This window comes from Panonychus citri, unplaced genomic scaffold (genome assembly GCF_014898815.1).
Source record: "Panonychus citri isolate SS breed McGregor unplaced genomic scaffold, ASM1489881v1 Contig00144, whole genome shotgun sequence".
Classification (NCBI taxonomy): Eukaryota; Metazoa; Arthropoda; class Arachnida; order Trombidiformes; family Tetranychidae; genus Panonychus; species Panonychus citri.
In genome coordinates, this window is record NW_026515549.1 from 391,302 (window position 1) to 405,044 (window position 13,743).

Consider the following 13,743-nt stretch of genomic DNA (forward strand, 5'->3'; position numbering starts at 1 on the left):
GAAGGTTGATTAAATTTCCCTCTCAGTGTAATTAAAGGTTCCACAATTAGTAAATCAAGTGAATCATCAAAGGGTTGGTTTCGTGAATTCCTGTGAACCCACACAATTAAGATCGTGATTGTTATTAATCAACAATCAATGTGGAAACTTTTTAATATTTTCGCTCGTTGATTTATCGATTATGAATCAAATGTAATCAAGATTGAATCTTAATTACAATTGGAAAGTTAATGAACAAAGTTTATTAGATTTCTTTTTTCTGATAAAATCAATCATTAAAAATCAGTGAAATTTAATCAAAATTAGTTAATTGTTACGATGGTGTCACCATCTATCTAAAGGAGGAGTAATCAAAATAAGTTGATTGTTTTTAGTTAATTTTAATTGCTGCTGATTAAGTGATGACGATGAATGAACGTAGATCAGTTAATTAATTGAGTTGATTGATTTTAGATGTTGTTAATTGTCGTCATTAGCTATAAATCTTATTGGAAATTGATTAAGTTTAAAAGGATTTACATAAAAATCACTATTATCTGAGTATTGATCAGAAAATCAACAACATTGATTGTAATTAAAATCTCAATTAAATTGGTGAGTATTTTTTTCCCTGATCATGATCATCATTAAACCGGTTCCATAATCAATCAAAAATTGTCAACAACAATCAACAGCCTCGAATATAAGTTTCCATTTAAATTACTAAATTAAAGTGTAACTCTGTTAATGATTGTGATTTAATAGTTAGTTAAATTGCCCTGGAGCAATTTAATTAACTCCTCCTTGAGATTAATCCTAACTCACTAACTTTTTCTTTTCTCTCTCTCTTAATTGTTAATCAACAAGAATCTATTTGGTCACTTTTTCTCTCGACTGGTCATCATTTACTTGTGATTAACTCTTTGGTTAAGATTGATCTTATTGCGTTTTAATTGTTCACTTTTCGTACTTTTCCCAATCAGTTAAAACACTATGAAGTTAAATTTAAATAATTTTGTGATTTTCCTAATTTTTGGTTTAATTGTTTTCTCAATTACTGTTGATTGTAACAAGAAAAGGAATCGTTACCGAGGTAAAAGGCCAAAGGGAACTTGTGGTCTCTCCGAATTGGACAAATGTTTGGACCGATTGGAAACTTATCGTAATAACACCGATACATTCAAACTATTGAAAGATTCAAATGGTTTCAATGAGATTTGCAGGTAAGTTAATCAGTTAATTTTACCTTAATCTTGATTAAGATTAACTCACTTGACCAGATTTCATTAGATTCCACCATTGACATCATCCGATTAATGAGATTGAACCAGAGAAAAATATTCCGAGTTGTTAACATGAATTCCTGTGAATCTCATGGATACAATGAGAAGTTTTCTTCACCCCATTTCTAATTGAATAGAAAATAATATTTACTGATTAGTTAATTTTAGCATTAAATTGTTGTTAATTGTCCTCGCGCTAATTATTTTATCATGATTAATTTTGAAGATTATCAATTTGTCTCAAAAAAAATTCTTCAAAATAATGTCAAGGTATATAAGTTATAAGCGATTGTTAATCATGGTCAATCACGGAAGAAGAAATTAAATTGATTCCAAATGCAGTTTACCAAATTAACACACTTTCACTTGTTGATCAACTGATAAGCAAAAAAACCCCTTTAGTAATTAGTAAATTTAATAAAAACTACTCACTATTTGGGATCCAATGTGAAAACCAAATCAATTGGATTGACAATTTTGATCCAAAGTGGACATCATCTCGCCGGTAACCATTTTCAACTTGAAGTAACAATTAAAGTTCTAAATCAACCCAAGATTAGGATAGAACAATTAAAAAAGAAATTAAATGACAAGAAAACCGTTGCAATTAATTGTTACAAAAGAAAAACATTTTCTCTCTCACTCATCATGTCAATTTTTTCTCTTCTCTGATTGGCCAATTTTTGGCGCTTCTTTTTTTCCAAATTGTTCTTTGTTTACATTTTCATCTTCGTTAACGTTAATTTCACTTTCCATGTTAATTGTTTTTCCTTAATTGTGGTCACTTTTTATTCTTCTGTTCTCTCCAGTACTGTTCAGGATACAATTTCTTGCTTCAAACTGTATGTTGAAAGATGTGGAACACCATTACAATATGAATTCTTTGATTTCGCTTTGGAATATTTCACCAAATCAATTGATAAATTCTGTAAACCTGGTGAACAAAGAGAGGGTAAGTCTTTGATTAATTTCTCAATTAGTTTATCATTGATTAGGAAAATCTGATGATGACCATCAGTTGATTGTTTATCTCCACTCAACGTTGAGCCTCTGTTTCTATAAATATCATTTTATCGATTATGGATCTTTCTTATCGTGAACATGGAACTTTTTTCTTTGTTTATTCTCTCTCTCTCTTTAGTCAAACGATTGTCTATTTGATTTAAATTGTTAAATTTATTTTTGGGCGTCTCTTGATTGTTTTCTTCACATTGTTCAGTGAAATGTGATAATGTTTTGTTATAATAATTGATTGTAATTATTTCCTCTTCTTGTTGTTGTTAGAATTCTTGAAACACTCACCATGTCTCGTTTCAAAGGTTCTTGGAACTCAGGAAATAAAAAAAAAATGTAACGACCCTTATTTGGCGACAATTGAAAAAATGGACAAGAATAGTAGTCTCGATGCTCGTTTGGATTCTGTATGTTGTTCACACAATCGTTGGGAAGACTGTTTATTAACGTGAGTATAAACTATCAATACTTTCCAGCGAAAACGGTTCTAAGGGGGTGAAATCCCAAAGGCTAAAGGGATACAATCGAATTTTCCAAGTGCGCTTTCTTAGCGAAAAATCTTATTCTCTGTGTTTACAATGAAAAATATGATAATTTGGTGGAAAAGTCGAACACCCTGATTGTTGCTATGGACACTTTTCCCTTATCGCTTTCTGCTAAAGCGATTTGTCATCAACAAATTGTAGCTCAAACTGATCACCATAGTGATTAGTAACCAGAGACATTTCCAAAAATAGATTGGCTCAAATTGTCTCGTCATCTTGACTCCAAGTGCTTCTCACAAACAGAGCAATCAATTAATCATCATGTTTACACCAACAATTTACCTTATTAACTTTTCCCTCCAATTACAATTATATCCAATTGATTTAATTAACTCATTGATATTCACGATTTAATTTTTTTTCAACAGGTCGATTGAAAAAGAATGTGGTAAACAGGGAAGAGAATCAACATTCAACTTCTTGGACAAGGCATTCGCAGGTAAATTTTGGACAGTCGACTATTCATTTGATGAAAATGATTAGAGTTAACAATCGTAATCTCAGATCGTTGTAAAATTTACATTCAATATCTAATACTATTGAGATGGCAATTCTTTCTCTTCAGATGAAATCACATGAAGAGAAGTGATTAGTTGATTAATTTTCTTTCTTGTTTAATTGCAGGTCTAATCCGAATGGTTTGTAATCATGATGAATTCGATCACAAAATGGATAAATGCAAAGCCGTTTTCGCTCCTGAAGGCGCTCAAGTTGATTTACGAAAGAGTAATCATCCCGTGATTAAATATCTATCATCTTATTTTGTTTTCCTATTCAACTAAATCGAGTTAATCACTTCAATCAATTTCATCATCTTTCCAATATTTACATTTTTTTCTCTTTCTTCTCACTCATCTTAATCTCTCTCTCTCTCCCTCTTTCTCAACCCTTTTCACTTGTATCTCGGCTAATTGTTGAGTTTACATAAAATCAAATGATTTTGATTGCTCACTCGACGCAGTTAAATCAACAATTGGATTGGATTTGAATTTGGATCAAGAAAAAGCTAAGATGATATCAACATGATGTAATCTCTTCAATTGAAAAGTATTAACATGAAAACTTACAGTTATTGCTTCATATTTGTATTGTTGTTTAGCTGAAAATACTAACCACTACACAATCAACTTGAAACAATCAAACGAAATGATTAAATTGACATAATCAAGGGGTGGAAATTAAAAATTGTAAAATAAATAACATTCAACTAGATTGTAGATAATTAAAAATATTCAAATGTAAACTCTGAATATGAGTAAACAAAATCAACGTCTTTCGTCTGATTGAAAGACAATCAGTCTTTTCATTGTCGGTAAATTGTTGATCATCAAAAACAATCAAAAACTCACAAACAATAAAGAAAAAATTAAAACCGTTGTAAATTTAAATGATTCAATTTGATTGTCAATTTAAATGATCAAATTAAAAGTAAAACTTGAACAACAATCTAATCAAAACAAATGGAAAATCACTTAACTTCAACTTGATTTAAATTTCGTTTCCATCAAAACCAAATTAAGAAAATAATCTCCCTTTAAATTGATCGATTTCTTTCCATCAAAATCTCTCAATCAAATTTATCTTCTTAATTCTTAATTGTTACAATTAAGAAAAAGAAACGAAAAACTTTCAAACCATAAAAAGAACAAAAAAAGAAAATTGGTTTCCTTTTATTCCGCTTGGAGTGTTACCGACATTAGAATTTGTGTTCTCAGTTCTTAGTTGGTTCTCAACTTAAGTGTTTCCTGAAGGCCTTTTGTTTTCTTTGTTGTTACTCCGAATAATTAATTGATTGTGATCTTTAATTTGGTTGCTTAATTTTAATTTTCTTTTCGCATTTTGTCTCTTTGTGCCTGTATTCTTTAGTTTTACAATGTCTTTTTTAGGTAAATTATTTGGTGGTGGGAAAAGCGATGGATCAACTAGCAAACAACAAGAGCAAAAGGTTACACATTCAACTCAATGTAATAGACCATCAAGTTCAAATAACAATGGAAACACAACTTCAAACAATAATAACAATAATCATCACCATCACCATCACTATCATTCACATCATAATCAACAAAATTTAAGTAATAATAATCGTCATTTGAATAACAGTTTGATGAGTAACAACATTTTGGTTTCAAGTCCTAATCATGCTCATAACCAAAGCCGTAATCAAAGTAATATTGGTAACATTGGTGGACATGGAAATTTAAGCCAACACAATAATAATCGTAATGAAAATTCAATTAGTGGACGTAATCATCAGAGAAGATCCACTCGACATCGTCATTACCTTTCTAGGAATCATTTGCATGCTGCTGTTGCCAATGTATCGACATCACCATCTTCTTCATCAAATAATCTTCAACCAGTCAACTTGCCACCGACAACATCGCACTCAACGTCCAATAATGCCAACAGTAGCCTTGGTAGTTCAACATCTACTGTCGGTTTGCCTGAGGGCTACGAGATGAGAATCGCACCCAAAGGTCAAGTTTACTTTTATCATGTCCCTTCATCCAAAAGCACTTGGCATGACCCTCGAGTTCCTCGAGAGCTTCTCTATCAAAATCTTGATTTAGACAAATTGGTCGGTAAATTGCCCGATGGTTGGGAAGTGCGAACCATAACCTCAGGTGAACGTGAGCGACAATATTTTGTCGATCACAATAATAAAACAACTCAATTTACTGACCCAAGACTCGTTGCCAATCCTGATATACTTAAGAAGATTCTAAGGTAAAAAAAAATTCTATGTTCTTTCACTTCCAACAAAGTCTTGTTCTTCTACCATCTTAATGGTTAATCTCTTCCCTCGTCTCTATCCTTTCATGATAGATTTTCTTTTCATCATGTTATCTTCCATTGAGATTCTCTAATTACTTTTTATCTATCAATTCTAAAATATCTCTACAAATCTTCATCCCTCTTTCAATCATATGCTACCTCATTTCATCCTCTCTCTCTCAGCAATTAATCACTCACAATCTCAACAACTTCGTTACATATCTTAATAGAGAAAAAGTTTACATCACTTTTATAAATTTCGTTTTCGAATCCAATCAACAATCAGCATTGCGTCAACTTTATAAAGTGTTAACAATCATTAGAAAGAATCAATTTTTTCAATCTTTTCTCCCAAACTCATTCCGATTCCATCTGAATATTTTAAACAGTATAACCTTTGACTTCATTACCAAAAGCAACTTATAATTTCCGAATTGATTCAATTAATTTTTACGATAATTTATTGATTTCTTATCATTTTACACTCCAATCATTCAAAACGTTTAACTTGATCAAGGTCAAATATTGAAGAAATCAACTCAACATAAAGAGAAAACCATCACCGCAATGAGAACCATTGAAGTGACCTGACAGAATAGTGGGACTAAATTTTTATTCGGTCCCTTTCGGGGTGTGTTCTCCAACTTTTCTCATGTTTTCTTGCTTTTCTTCCCAATTTCCAACAAAATCCTATTTAAACTCAACTTACAGTGAAAATAAGCTATTTCCAGTCGCGAATCCAAATCAATTTTAAGGTTAAATCAGTTTCTTAATTGTTCATCTAAATTATGTTATGATAATGATACACTCGAGGCTATTATATTTTACCTTATCTTCACCTTATTAACACAATAACCAACCTTGAATCAACCTGAAATTTTGGTTAACACTTTCGATTCTCTTTAATCAATTCAATTTATTATGTGTATTTACCTTCTTACCCTCAACAATTAACTCCCTTGAGCCATTAAGTTTAATTTTCTCCATCTCATCTGTAAGTTCCTTGTTCCTTCCTCTACCTTGTCTTCCTTTTTCTCCAAATTTTCTTTGATTTTACTTCTTGGTTTCCTGATTCTTGGATTAACTGAGAGTGGATTTAGATTTTTCTCTCTGACAATTATTTTCTATTCAAATTCATTGATTATTTGATCCTGTGATTCTCGATCCCCTCGACTTTTTATTCTTTGAATTTCAATCTAATCGTTTTTCCAATACAATGTTAACTGAGTTTCTATTTTTTGATTCTTGTGATTCTAGAGAGCGTCCCAATCATTGTTATGCAAACATTGAAAAACCTTATAAACACCATGGAGTTTTCGATGGAATTGACCTCCATTCGTTTCGAGAAAGTTGTAAAAAGAAAAATTTGGTCCAAAAAATGGCCGGACTTAGACAAGAGTTACAAGACTTACTCCCCCAAGCTGGACATTGTCGACTTGAAGTTTCCAGGAAAGACATTTTTGAAGATTCATATCGAGCCGTTATGAAAATGAAACCTAAAGATTTAAGGAAACGTTTAATTGTCAAGTTTAAAGGTGAAGAAGGACTAGATTATGGTGGCCTTGCACGGGAATGGTTATATTTATTGTCGCATGAAATGCTGAACCCACAATATGGACTTTTTCAGTATACACGAGAAGATGTATACACCTTACAAATTAATCGTGATTCCTCAATCAACCCGGTAAGATTTTTCCAACTAATTTGCTCTAATTTCAGTTCCCTTACCCTTTTTTACTATCATCATGAATCATGATTTATTTCTCATTGATTGATTACTTCCTTCTTTCCAGGATCATTTGACTTATTTTCACTTTGTAGGTCGCATTATCGGAATGGCGGTTTTCCATGGGCATTATATTGACGGTGGATTTACTTTACCTTTTTACAAAATGCTTTTAAACAAATCTATCAATCTTGAAGATATTCGAGTTGTAGACCCAGAACTTTATCGAAGTCTCTGCTGGATGTTGTATGTTTATTTCCCTTTTATTGTATTTAAACTTCTATTGCTCATTTTGAATGATCTTTTTTCACTTTTCCAATTTTCAGAGAGAATAATTTAAGTGACGTACTGGACACAACTTTTAGTGTCGAACATGATTCTTTTGGTCATTTGCAAGTGCATGAATTAAAACCTAATGGAAAGGACATCCCGGTGACGGAAGAAAATAAACGCGAATATGTTAAATTGTACGTTAATTATCGATTCAGACGAGGAATCGAACAACAGTTTCATGCATTACAAAAAGGTCTCAACGAACTTGTGCCCACAAGTTTACTCCAAGTATTCGATGAAAAAGAACTAGAGGTAATTAAGAAATATTAACAATCAACTATCATATTTGTTTCCTGATTATCTTCAATCATTATTTACTAATAATATTTGCATTTCATTTATGGATTAGCTTGTTATCAGTGGTTTGGGAAACATTGATATCAATGATTGGAAATCAAATACTAGACTTAAACATTGTTTACCTGATACTCCGGTCGTTAAATGGTTCTGGCAAGCAGTTGAATCATATTCGGAGGAAAGGAGAGCCCGTTTATTGCAATTTGTCACTGGAAGTAGTCGAGTGCCCTTACAAGGTTTCAAAGCTCTTCAAGGATCGACCGGAGCTTCGGGCCCAAGATTATTCACAATCCATTTAATAGAAGCGAGTACAGATAACCTCCCAAAAGCCCATACCTGTTTTAATCGTATCGATCTACCTCCTTATGAAACTTATGACAAATTGTACGAAAAGTTGACTCAAGCAATAGAGGAAACCTGTGGATTTGCCGTTGAATAAAAATTGGTCCATTTTTTTGCCACAATCTCGACGAAATGGGACAAAATTTACCCTTGCAAAGCAAAAATATGCCGATAATCAAATCGCTAATTATCAATTGTCGCCAAACTCAATATCTTTTATTCATATAATATGCCTTCTGTTGTGACTGCCTTGAAAATTGCATTTCTCATTTATTTCTCAGGTTATTATCTCTTAAGAACTGAGATTTATCATCATCATCATCAAGACTGGTGCCTGTTGCATTCTAAAAATTATTATCATCATCCAACTAATCTTATAATCATCATCACTCATGTTAATCCATAAAACATCATTATAGTGGTTCCAACATAATATTACATCAAAAACTTCAACTTTGCTATGAAAAAAAGAAGTTGAGTTTCATCCTAATCTCCTCTGCATCTTCCTACCTTTTCCTGTTCTGCTAACTAACTCACTTAAAATTCTTGACTCACTAAACTCATGACTTATCCGTAAGACTAAAAGAAAACAAAAATCTGTGATGTATCATGATGATTTTATCATTTGAATTATTATCATTAATGTTCTGGTTGTTATAGTAAATCTAAAAACGTAAACAAACAAATTCACCTGAAGATGATACTTCAGGTCTCTCCCACTCTCATCCCGAGTTATATCTTGAAAAGTATTACATCTCCCCCTCCCTCCCTCTCTCTCTCTCTGTCCAATTATTTGTACTGATTATCACCTCTTTTCCTCTTCATGTTGAAACTTCATTTATAATTGTTCATAAACATCTCAATTGTAATTACAAAGTAATCTTAATTTTGGCGAAGCTGAAACAAAAACTGATTAATTGAATGTTTCTCAGCATCAACCAATATCAAATGATCAATAATTCAAAACAATTGATCCTCAATCAATATAAATTACCAATGGTTACCATGGATTCTACTTTTTAAATTACAAACAAATAAATCACCTCAAGTAAATTACTGATTCTATTGTAAAATTTAATTTTCATTTATATAATCACTATATAATTAGTAGCTTATTATTAGTTTACTTTACTAGTTACTATTAATGATCGCTGATTACAATTAACTGTTTTCTTTGGTGAGTAAATGACAATCACAATGATGGATAAAGACAATTTGGTGACAATTATATTTGATTGTTCAAAGAACAATTTATTTACACCTCAACAAGGATTCAAAGTGTTGACAAGAAGATTTAAAACTTCAGGTTATAAAGTAATCAGGTGAGTAATTAGTTATCATGATTAAGAATTAAATTAATTTCTAATTGTTGATAAATAGTAACAAAGATGAAATTTCAAGTGATACATTGAATCAAGCCTCGATTTTCGTCATATCTACTCCAAAGGAAAAATATTCAGATCTTCAGGTAATCAGTTAATCACCAATTATGACTTTTAATTGTCCATAAAATATTAACTATTAATTGCAATTGAAGATTAATCATCTGAAAAAATATATTTCCAATGGTGGGAAACTTTGGTTAATGATGAATGAAGGAGGCGATCGGAGGCAATCATCAAATGTTAATTTAATCTTGGAAAACACTGGAATAACAATTAACAATGGTAACAATTAATTTCCTCTTTCCGAGTGGTTAAAGTGTCTAATTGTTACAATTAAAATCTTTTCCACAGATACTGTTGTTCGTAATTCATATTTTAAATATCTCCATCCAAAAGAAGCCTTAATCACCAATGGAATCCTTAATCGTGGTATATTAACTGTCGCAGGGAAATTGAAAAATTTAACTGAATCAAAAGGATCAAGTTTACAATCAATTAATTATGTTTATCCTTTCGGTGCGAGTTTGAATGTAATTAAACCAGGAATCGGGGTTCTATCAACTGGATCAGTTTGTTTTCCGCTCAATCGGCCAACGATTGCTTTTTATACCGATCAATTATCGGGTGGTAAGTTAATTGTCACCGGATCATCACAAATGTTTACCGATAGTTACATTGAGAAAGAAGATAATTCATTGATTAAAGACATTATTTTGGAATTCTTGCTGGAGGCCATTTTTCCGATCGATACAATCGATGCCGAAGATCCGGAAGTCAGTGATTACCATACGGTTCCTGATATCGCTTCACTTGCTGAGGAGCCGCTTTCGTGTCTACAGGAAACGGAAGATGCTCCTTCGGACTACACGAAGCTTTTCACTCAACAAATCTACGAAATTGATAACACTTTGTTGGCCAAAGTGATCGCCGCTTATAAGGATTTCCATATGGAAAAAGAGGTTCTAAAGTTAATTAAACCTCAGTTCGACTCACCATTACCTAACCTCGAACCTGCAGTTTTCTCTCCTAACTTTCGTTGTCACCCGAAGCCTAATCTTGAGCTGTTTGACCTCGACCAGGCCTTTAGTTCAATTCCAGCTCGATTAGCTCAAATTGTGAATAAATGTACCGATGATGATATCGATTATTATATCAAAGAGTGCGCTATGGTTCTTGGTCTATCCGGTTCTGAGAAAATGAACTCGAAACAAATTTTGGAAAAAATTTTCAACAAAATTGTTCTTTACAAGAAAGTGAACATTGACAAAGACTAATCAACAATCAACAATTAGCACCAACAATCAAAATTATTTACGAGTTTTGTTAATCAAAGTGTCTTTTGGTAAAAAAATTGTTTACAATTTGAACTTTTTCATTGATCAAAATTTGTTTTTTAAATGGAAAAAAGTTTCTTATCTTGAATTAGCCCTTCGAAGTCGTTGGACATTTTGCTCAACGTATTTGGACAGTAAACAGCATGATCGTTAATTGTCGCATTGTGGATATTCAGGTATCGACATCGAAGCAATTTAGCTGAAGCCTTTGGTTGACGTTCTCTCGTGAAAATACCTTTCCGGTTACCATAAATTCTCGTTGTACCTAAAGATTGATTTGAAACTTTAATATTGTTCTAAGAATTGTTGATAAGTTCATTAATCACCTTGAGCCGTCATGAAATCGGCAAAGTTCCATATCATTTCTCCTACGAAAAAACCGTCAGCTCGAAGTTGATCAAACCCTTCGAACCATTCCATTAGCATCTCTGTTTGATAATCTTCTGAAAACATATAAGCTGGACTCTGATTTAGGTGAAGAAAGGGTTAATTGTGGCGCAAAGAAATTGATTAATTGTACTCACTGAATGTATTCCTGGAATCGTATCGGCTCCATATTCACTCACGAGGATTGGTTTTGTACGCTTTATACCAACGTCTAAACTCATTGATCAAGTGAGGTTTGACTACTTCGAGTGCACCACAATCGTTGTACCATGAAAAGTATCGGTTAATCATGAGAAAGTCCAAATATTGAGCCATCTTTTCACCAGTTAATTGCATCGAAATAGCCGCTGAAATCGGTCTACTAGTATCCATTGACTTTACATGTGCAGCTACTTTTTTGAAATAATCATCGGCCGCTGGTAAATTTGAACTCGGCTCATTAGCGATTGACCAAACAACAACTGATGGTCGGTGGTAGTCACGAGCAATCAATTCAGTTAACGATTGAATGTGTAGACCCAATTTAACGTCATCGAAAGAGGTCAAACCAACCGCCGGACATTCATCGACCACAACAATACCTGAGAATCAGCTAAATCCATAATCTCTTCCGAATAAGGATAATGTGACGTTCTAAATGAATTAGCGCCAATCCATCGGATTAAATTGAAATCCTTGACATTTAACACTTGATCTAAGCCTCGGCCACGAATCTAATCAGTTAATTAAATCAAATCAATCTCCAGCAATTGAATCAATCAAATAAATCACTTACATTACTATCTTCATGTCTACCAAATCCAGTAAAGTAAAATGGTTTCCCGTTTATCAAAAACTGTCTCTCATTAATTTGAATCTTCCTGAAACCAACTTTAAATTCATATTGATCAACTAATCTCTTATTAGTGTCGATTAATTCAAAGATTATCTTATACAGATAAGCTGGATTAGGATCCATAAGGTAAGGCCACCACGGGTGAACATTGGCAATTGACAATCGAGCCGAAGCCAAACCAATGTTAACCTTAACGATTGTATCATCAGCATCTTGAACTGATGCTCGAACGATATAATCATCGACCGAAGCTCCTTCGGCCAGATGAAGTGTTAACGAATAATCAATTGAACCAGTTAAATCATCCAACGAAAGGTCAGTTAAAACATTGGCCTTTTCGATGAAAGTAGAAGGGACCGAATAGAGGTGGACACTTCGATGGATTCCGGCATAGTTGAAGAAATCAAAGCTCGGTGTGAAAATGTAGAAATTTTCGGGATAATCGGTATTATTTTTCCACTCAACTTTCCCCGGTGGGACAGTGTGGTCACTGAGTGTATTGTTGACAGCGACCGTTAATCTGTTCACCTTTTTACCCGTTAAATTGGCAGTAATCAAAGTCTCGAATGGTAAATGTCCACCGATATGTTGAGTCACCTCAACACCATTAATCCAAACAACGGCCGCATAATTGACGGATGAGAATCTCAAAATGACCTGACGATCATAGTTCAACCAAGAAGGATCCACAAAGAACTCAGTGTCGTACCAAGCCCAACCGATAAAATCTCGAATAGTTTTCTCTTGGGTAATATCATTGTAACTCGACGGAACTGGCATCGGAATCACTGATCCAGTCTGAATTAAGGTCAGTCGTTAATCAAGAAGATTGAGAAAATCTTAATTGTAACTTACCTTTGAGAGAGAGGACGCAAACCATTTCTCTCGAAATCCTTTGTCCACGTCGTCGATTGGTGAGATTCTGAAGTTCCAAATTCCATCTAAAGTTCGAGTAAATCGAGTTAAACTATCCTTCGGGTAGAGAGTCGATTCAACTGTAGAAATATAAACAATTAAGAGAATCAAATTAATTAGTTGATGTTTCATCTTGACACGACAAAAGCTCAATTGAAATGGAGAGTTTTTTTGCTCGTTCCAATGTTGATTATCTTTGTTGATTAACTTAATTGTCAACAAGAGACAAAGGAAATAACTAATTGACTGATCAAACAAACGATAACTTAATCAACAGGAAGAAAATCCCTATTGACAATCAACAATTAGTAACGATTGTGAAAAAAATTTGATTATCGTCATCATAAACCCGAGTGATAATCGTTAATTACGAATCAAATTAATTATAATAATGTTCAAAGGTTAAATTGGTGGCTGATTAACATGTAATCATTTGCTAATTAAATCTAATAATTTTTTAATTGTATCTGTTTTACATTTGTATCAACCTTTAAAACGTCAGCAATTTGACAATTAGTTAATTATGATAATTCTAATGATTTGATTGTGTGTATTTCCTACAATTAAATGTGACTAGTCTAATGACAATC

The 13,743-nt window shown here is 32.8% G+C and overlaps 4 protein-coding genes across 4 annotated transcripts; 3 read left to right on the forward strand and 1 right to left on the reverse strand.

Moving 5' to 3' along the window:
* Window positions 1-791: 791 nt before the first annotated feature.
* LOC128396520 (uncharacterized) lies at window positions 792-4,203 on the forward strand. The gene is made up of 5 exons (XM_053357116.1): window positions 792-1,202; window positions 2,072-2,214; window positions 2,547-2,724; window positions 3,190-3,260; window positions 3,446-4,203. The coding sequence occupies exons 1-5, from the start codon at window positions 973-975 to the stop codon at window positions 3,601-3,603; spliced, it is 780 nt and encodes a 259-aa protein (XP_053213091.1). The 5' UTR covers window positions 792-972; the 3' UTR covers window positions 3,604-4,203.
* A 145-nt stretch (window positions 4,204-4,348) lies between these two features.
* LOC128396516 (E3 ubiquitin-protein ligase SMURF2-like) lies at window positions 4,349-9,353 on the forward strand. The gene is made up of 5 exons (XM_053357110.1): window positions 4,349-5,551; window positions 6,857-7,283; window positions 7,393-7,571; window positions 7,652-7,910; window positions 8,008-9,353. The coding sequence occupies exons 1-5, from the start codon at window positions 4,695-4,697 to the stop codon at window positions 8,392-8,394; spliced, it is 2,109 nt and encodes a 702-aa protein (XP_053213085.1). The 5' UTR covers window positions 4,349-4,694; the 3' UTR covers window positions 8,395-9,353.
* Window positions 9,354-9,482: 129 nt separating this feature from the next.
* LOC128396518 (intraflagellar transport protein 52 homolog) lies at window positions 9,483-10,956 on the forward strand. The gene is made up of 4 exons (XM_053357113.1): window positions 9,483-9,619; window positions 9,678-9,765; window positions 9,835-9,964; window positions 10,034-10,956. The coding sequence occupies exons 1-4, from the start codon at window positions 9,483-9,485 to the stop codon at window positions 10,954-10,956; spliced, it is 1,278 nt and encodes a 425-aa protein (XP_053213088.1).
* A 33-nt stretch (window positions 10,957-10,989) lies between these two features.
* On the reverse strand, window positions 10,990-13,419 carry LOC128396517 (beta-glucuronidase-like). Its single transcript, XM_053357111.1, is given in 7 exon segments — window positions 10,990-11,281; window positions 11,343-11,481; window positions 11,541-11,592; window positions 11,594-11,987; window positions 11,990-12,116; window positions 12,179-13,036; window positions 13,094-13,419. Coding segments are annotated over 7 exon segments (1,968 nt in total). The 5' UTR covers window positions 13,286-13,419; the 3' UTR covers window positions 10,990-11,075.
* Window positions 13,420-13,743: the final 324 nt, after the last annotated feature.

Excerpts from the sequence above, each read along its gene's own strand:
- LOC128396520 (XM_053357116.1), top strand. The coding sequence starts at position 973 with ATGAAGTTAAATTTAAATAATTTTGTGATTTTCCTAATTTTTGGTTTA. Across the intron at positions 2,215-2,546 it reads ACCTGGTGAACAAAGAGAGG|AATTCTTGAAACACTCACCA; the intron begins GTAAGTCTTTGA and ends TGTTGTTGTTAG. Across the intron at positions 2,725-3,189 it reads TGGGAAGACTGTTTATTAAC|GTCGATTGAAAAAGAATGTG; the intron begins GTGAGTATAAAC and ends TTTTTTCAACAG.
- LOC128396516 (XM_053357110.1), top strand. The coding sequence starts at position 4,695 with ATGTCTTTTTTAGGTAAATTATTTGGTGGTGGGAAAAGCGATGGATCA. Across the intron at positions 7,572-7,651 it reads CGAAGTCTCTGCTGGATGTT|AGAGAATAATTTAAGTGACG; the intron begins GTATGTTTATTT and ends TCCAATTTTCAG. Across the intron at positions 7,911-8,007 it reads TCGATGAAAAAGAACTAGAG|CTTGTTATCAGTGGTTTGGG; the intron begins GTAATTAAGAAA and ends TTTATGGATTAG.
- LOC128396518 (XM_053357113.1), top strand. The coding sequence starts at position 9,483 with ATGACAATCACAATGATGGATAAAGACAATTTGGTGACAATTATATTT. Across the intron at positions 9,620-9,677 it reads TCAGGTTATAAAGTAATCAG|TAACAAAGATGAAATTTCAA; the intron begins GTGAGTAATTAG and ends GTTGATAAATAG. Across the intron at positions 9,766-9,834 it reads AAAAATATTCAGATCTTCAG|ATTAATCATCTGAAAAAATA; the intron begins GTAATCAGTTAA and ends TTGCAATTGAAG.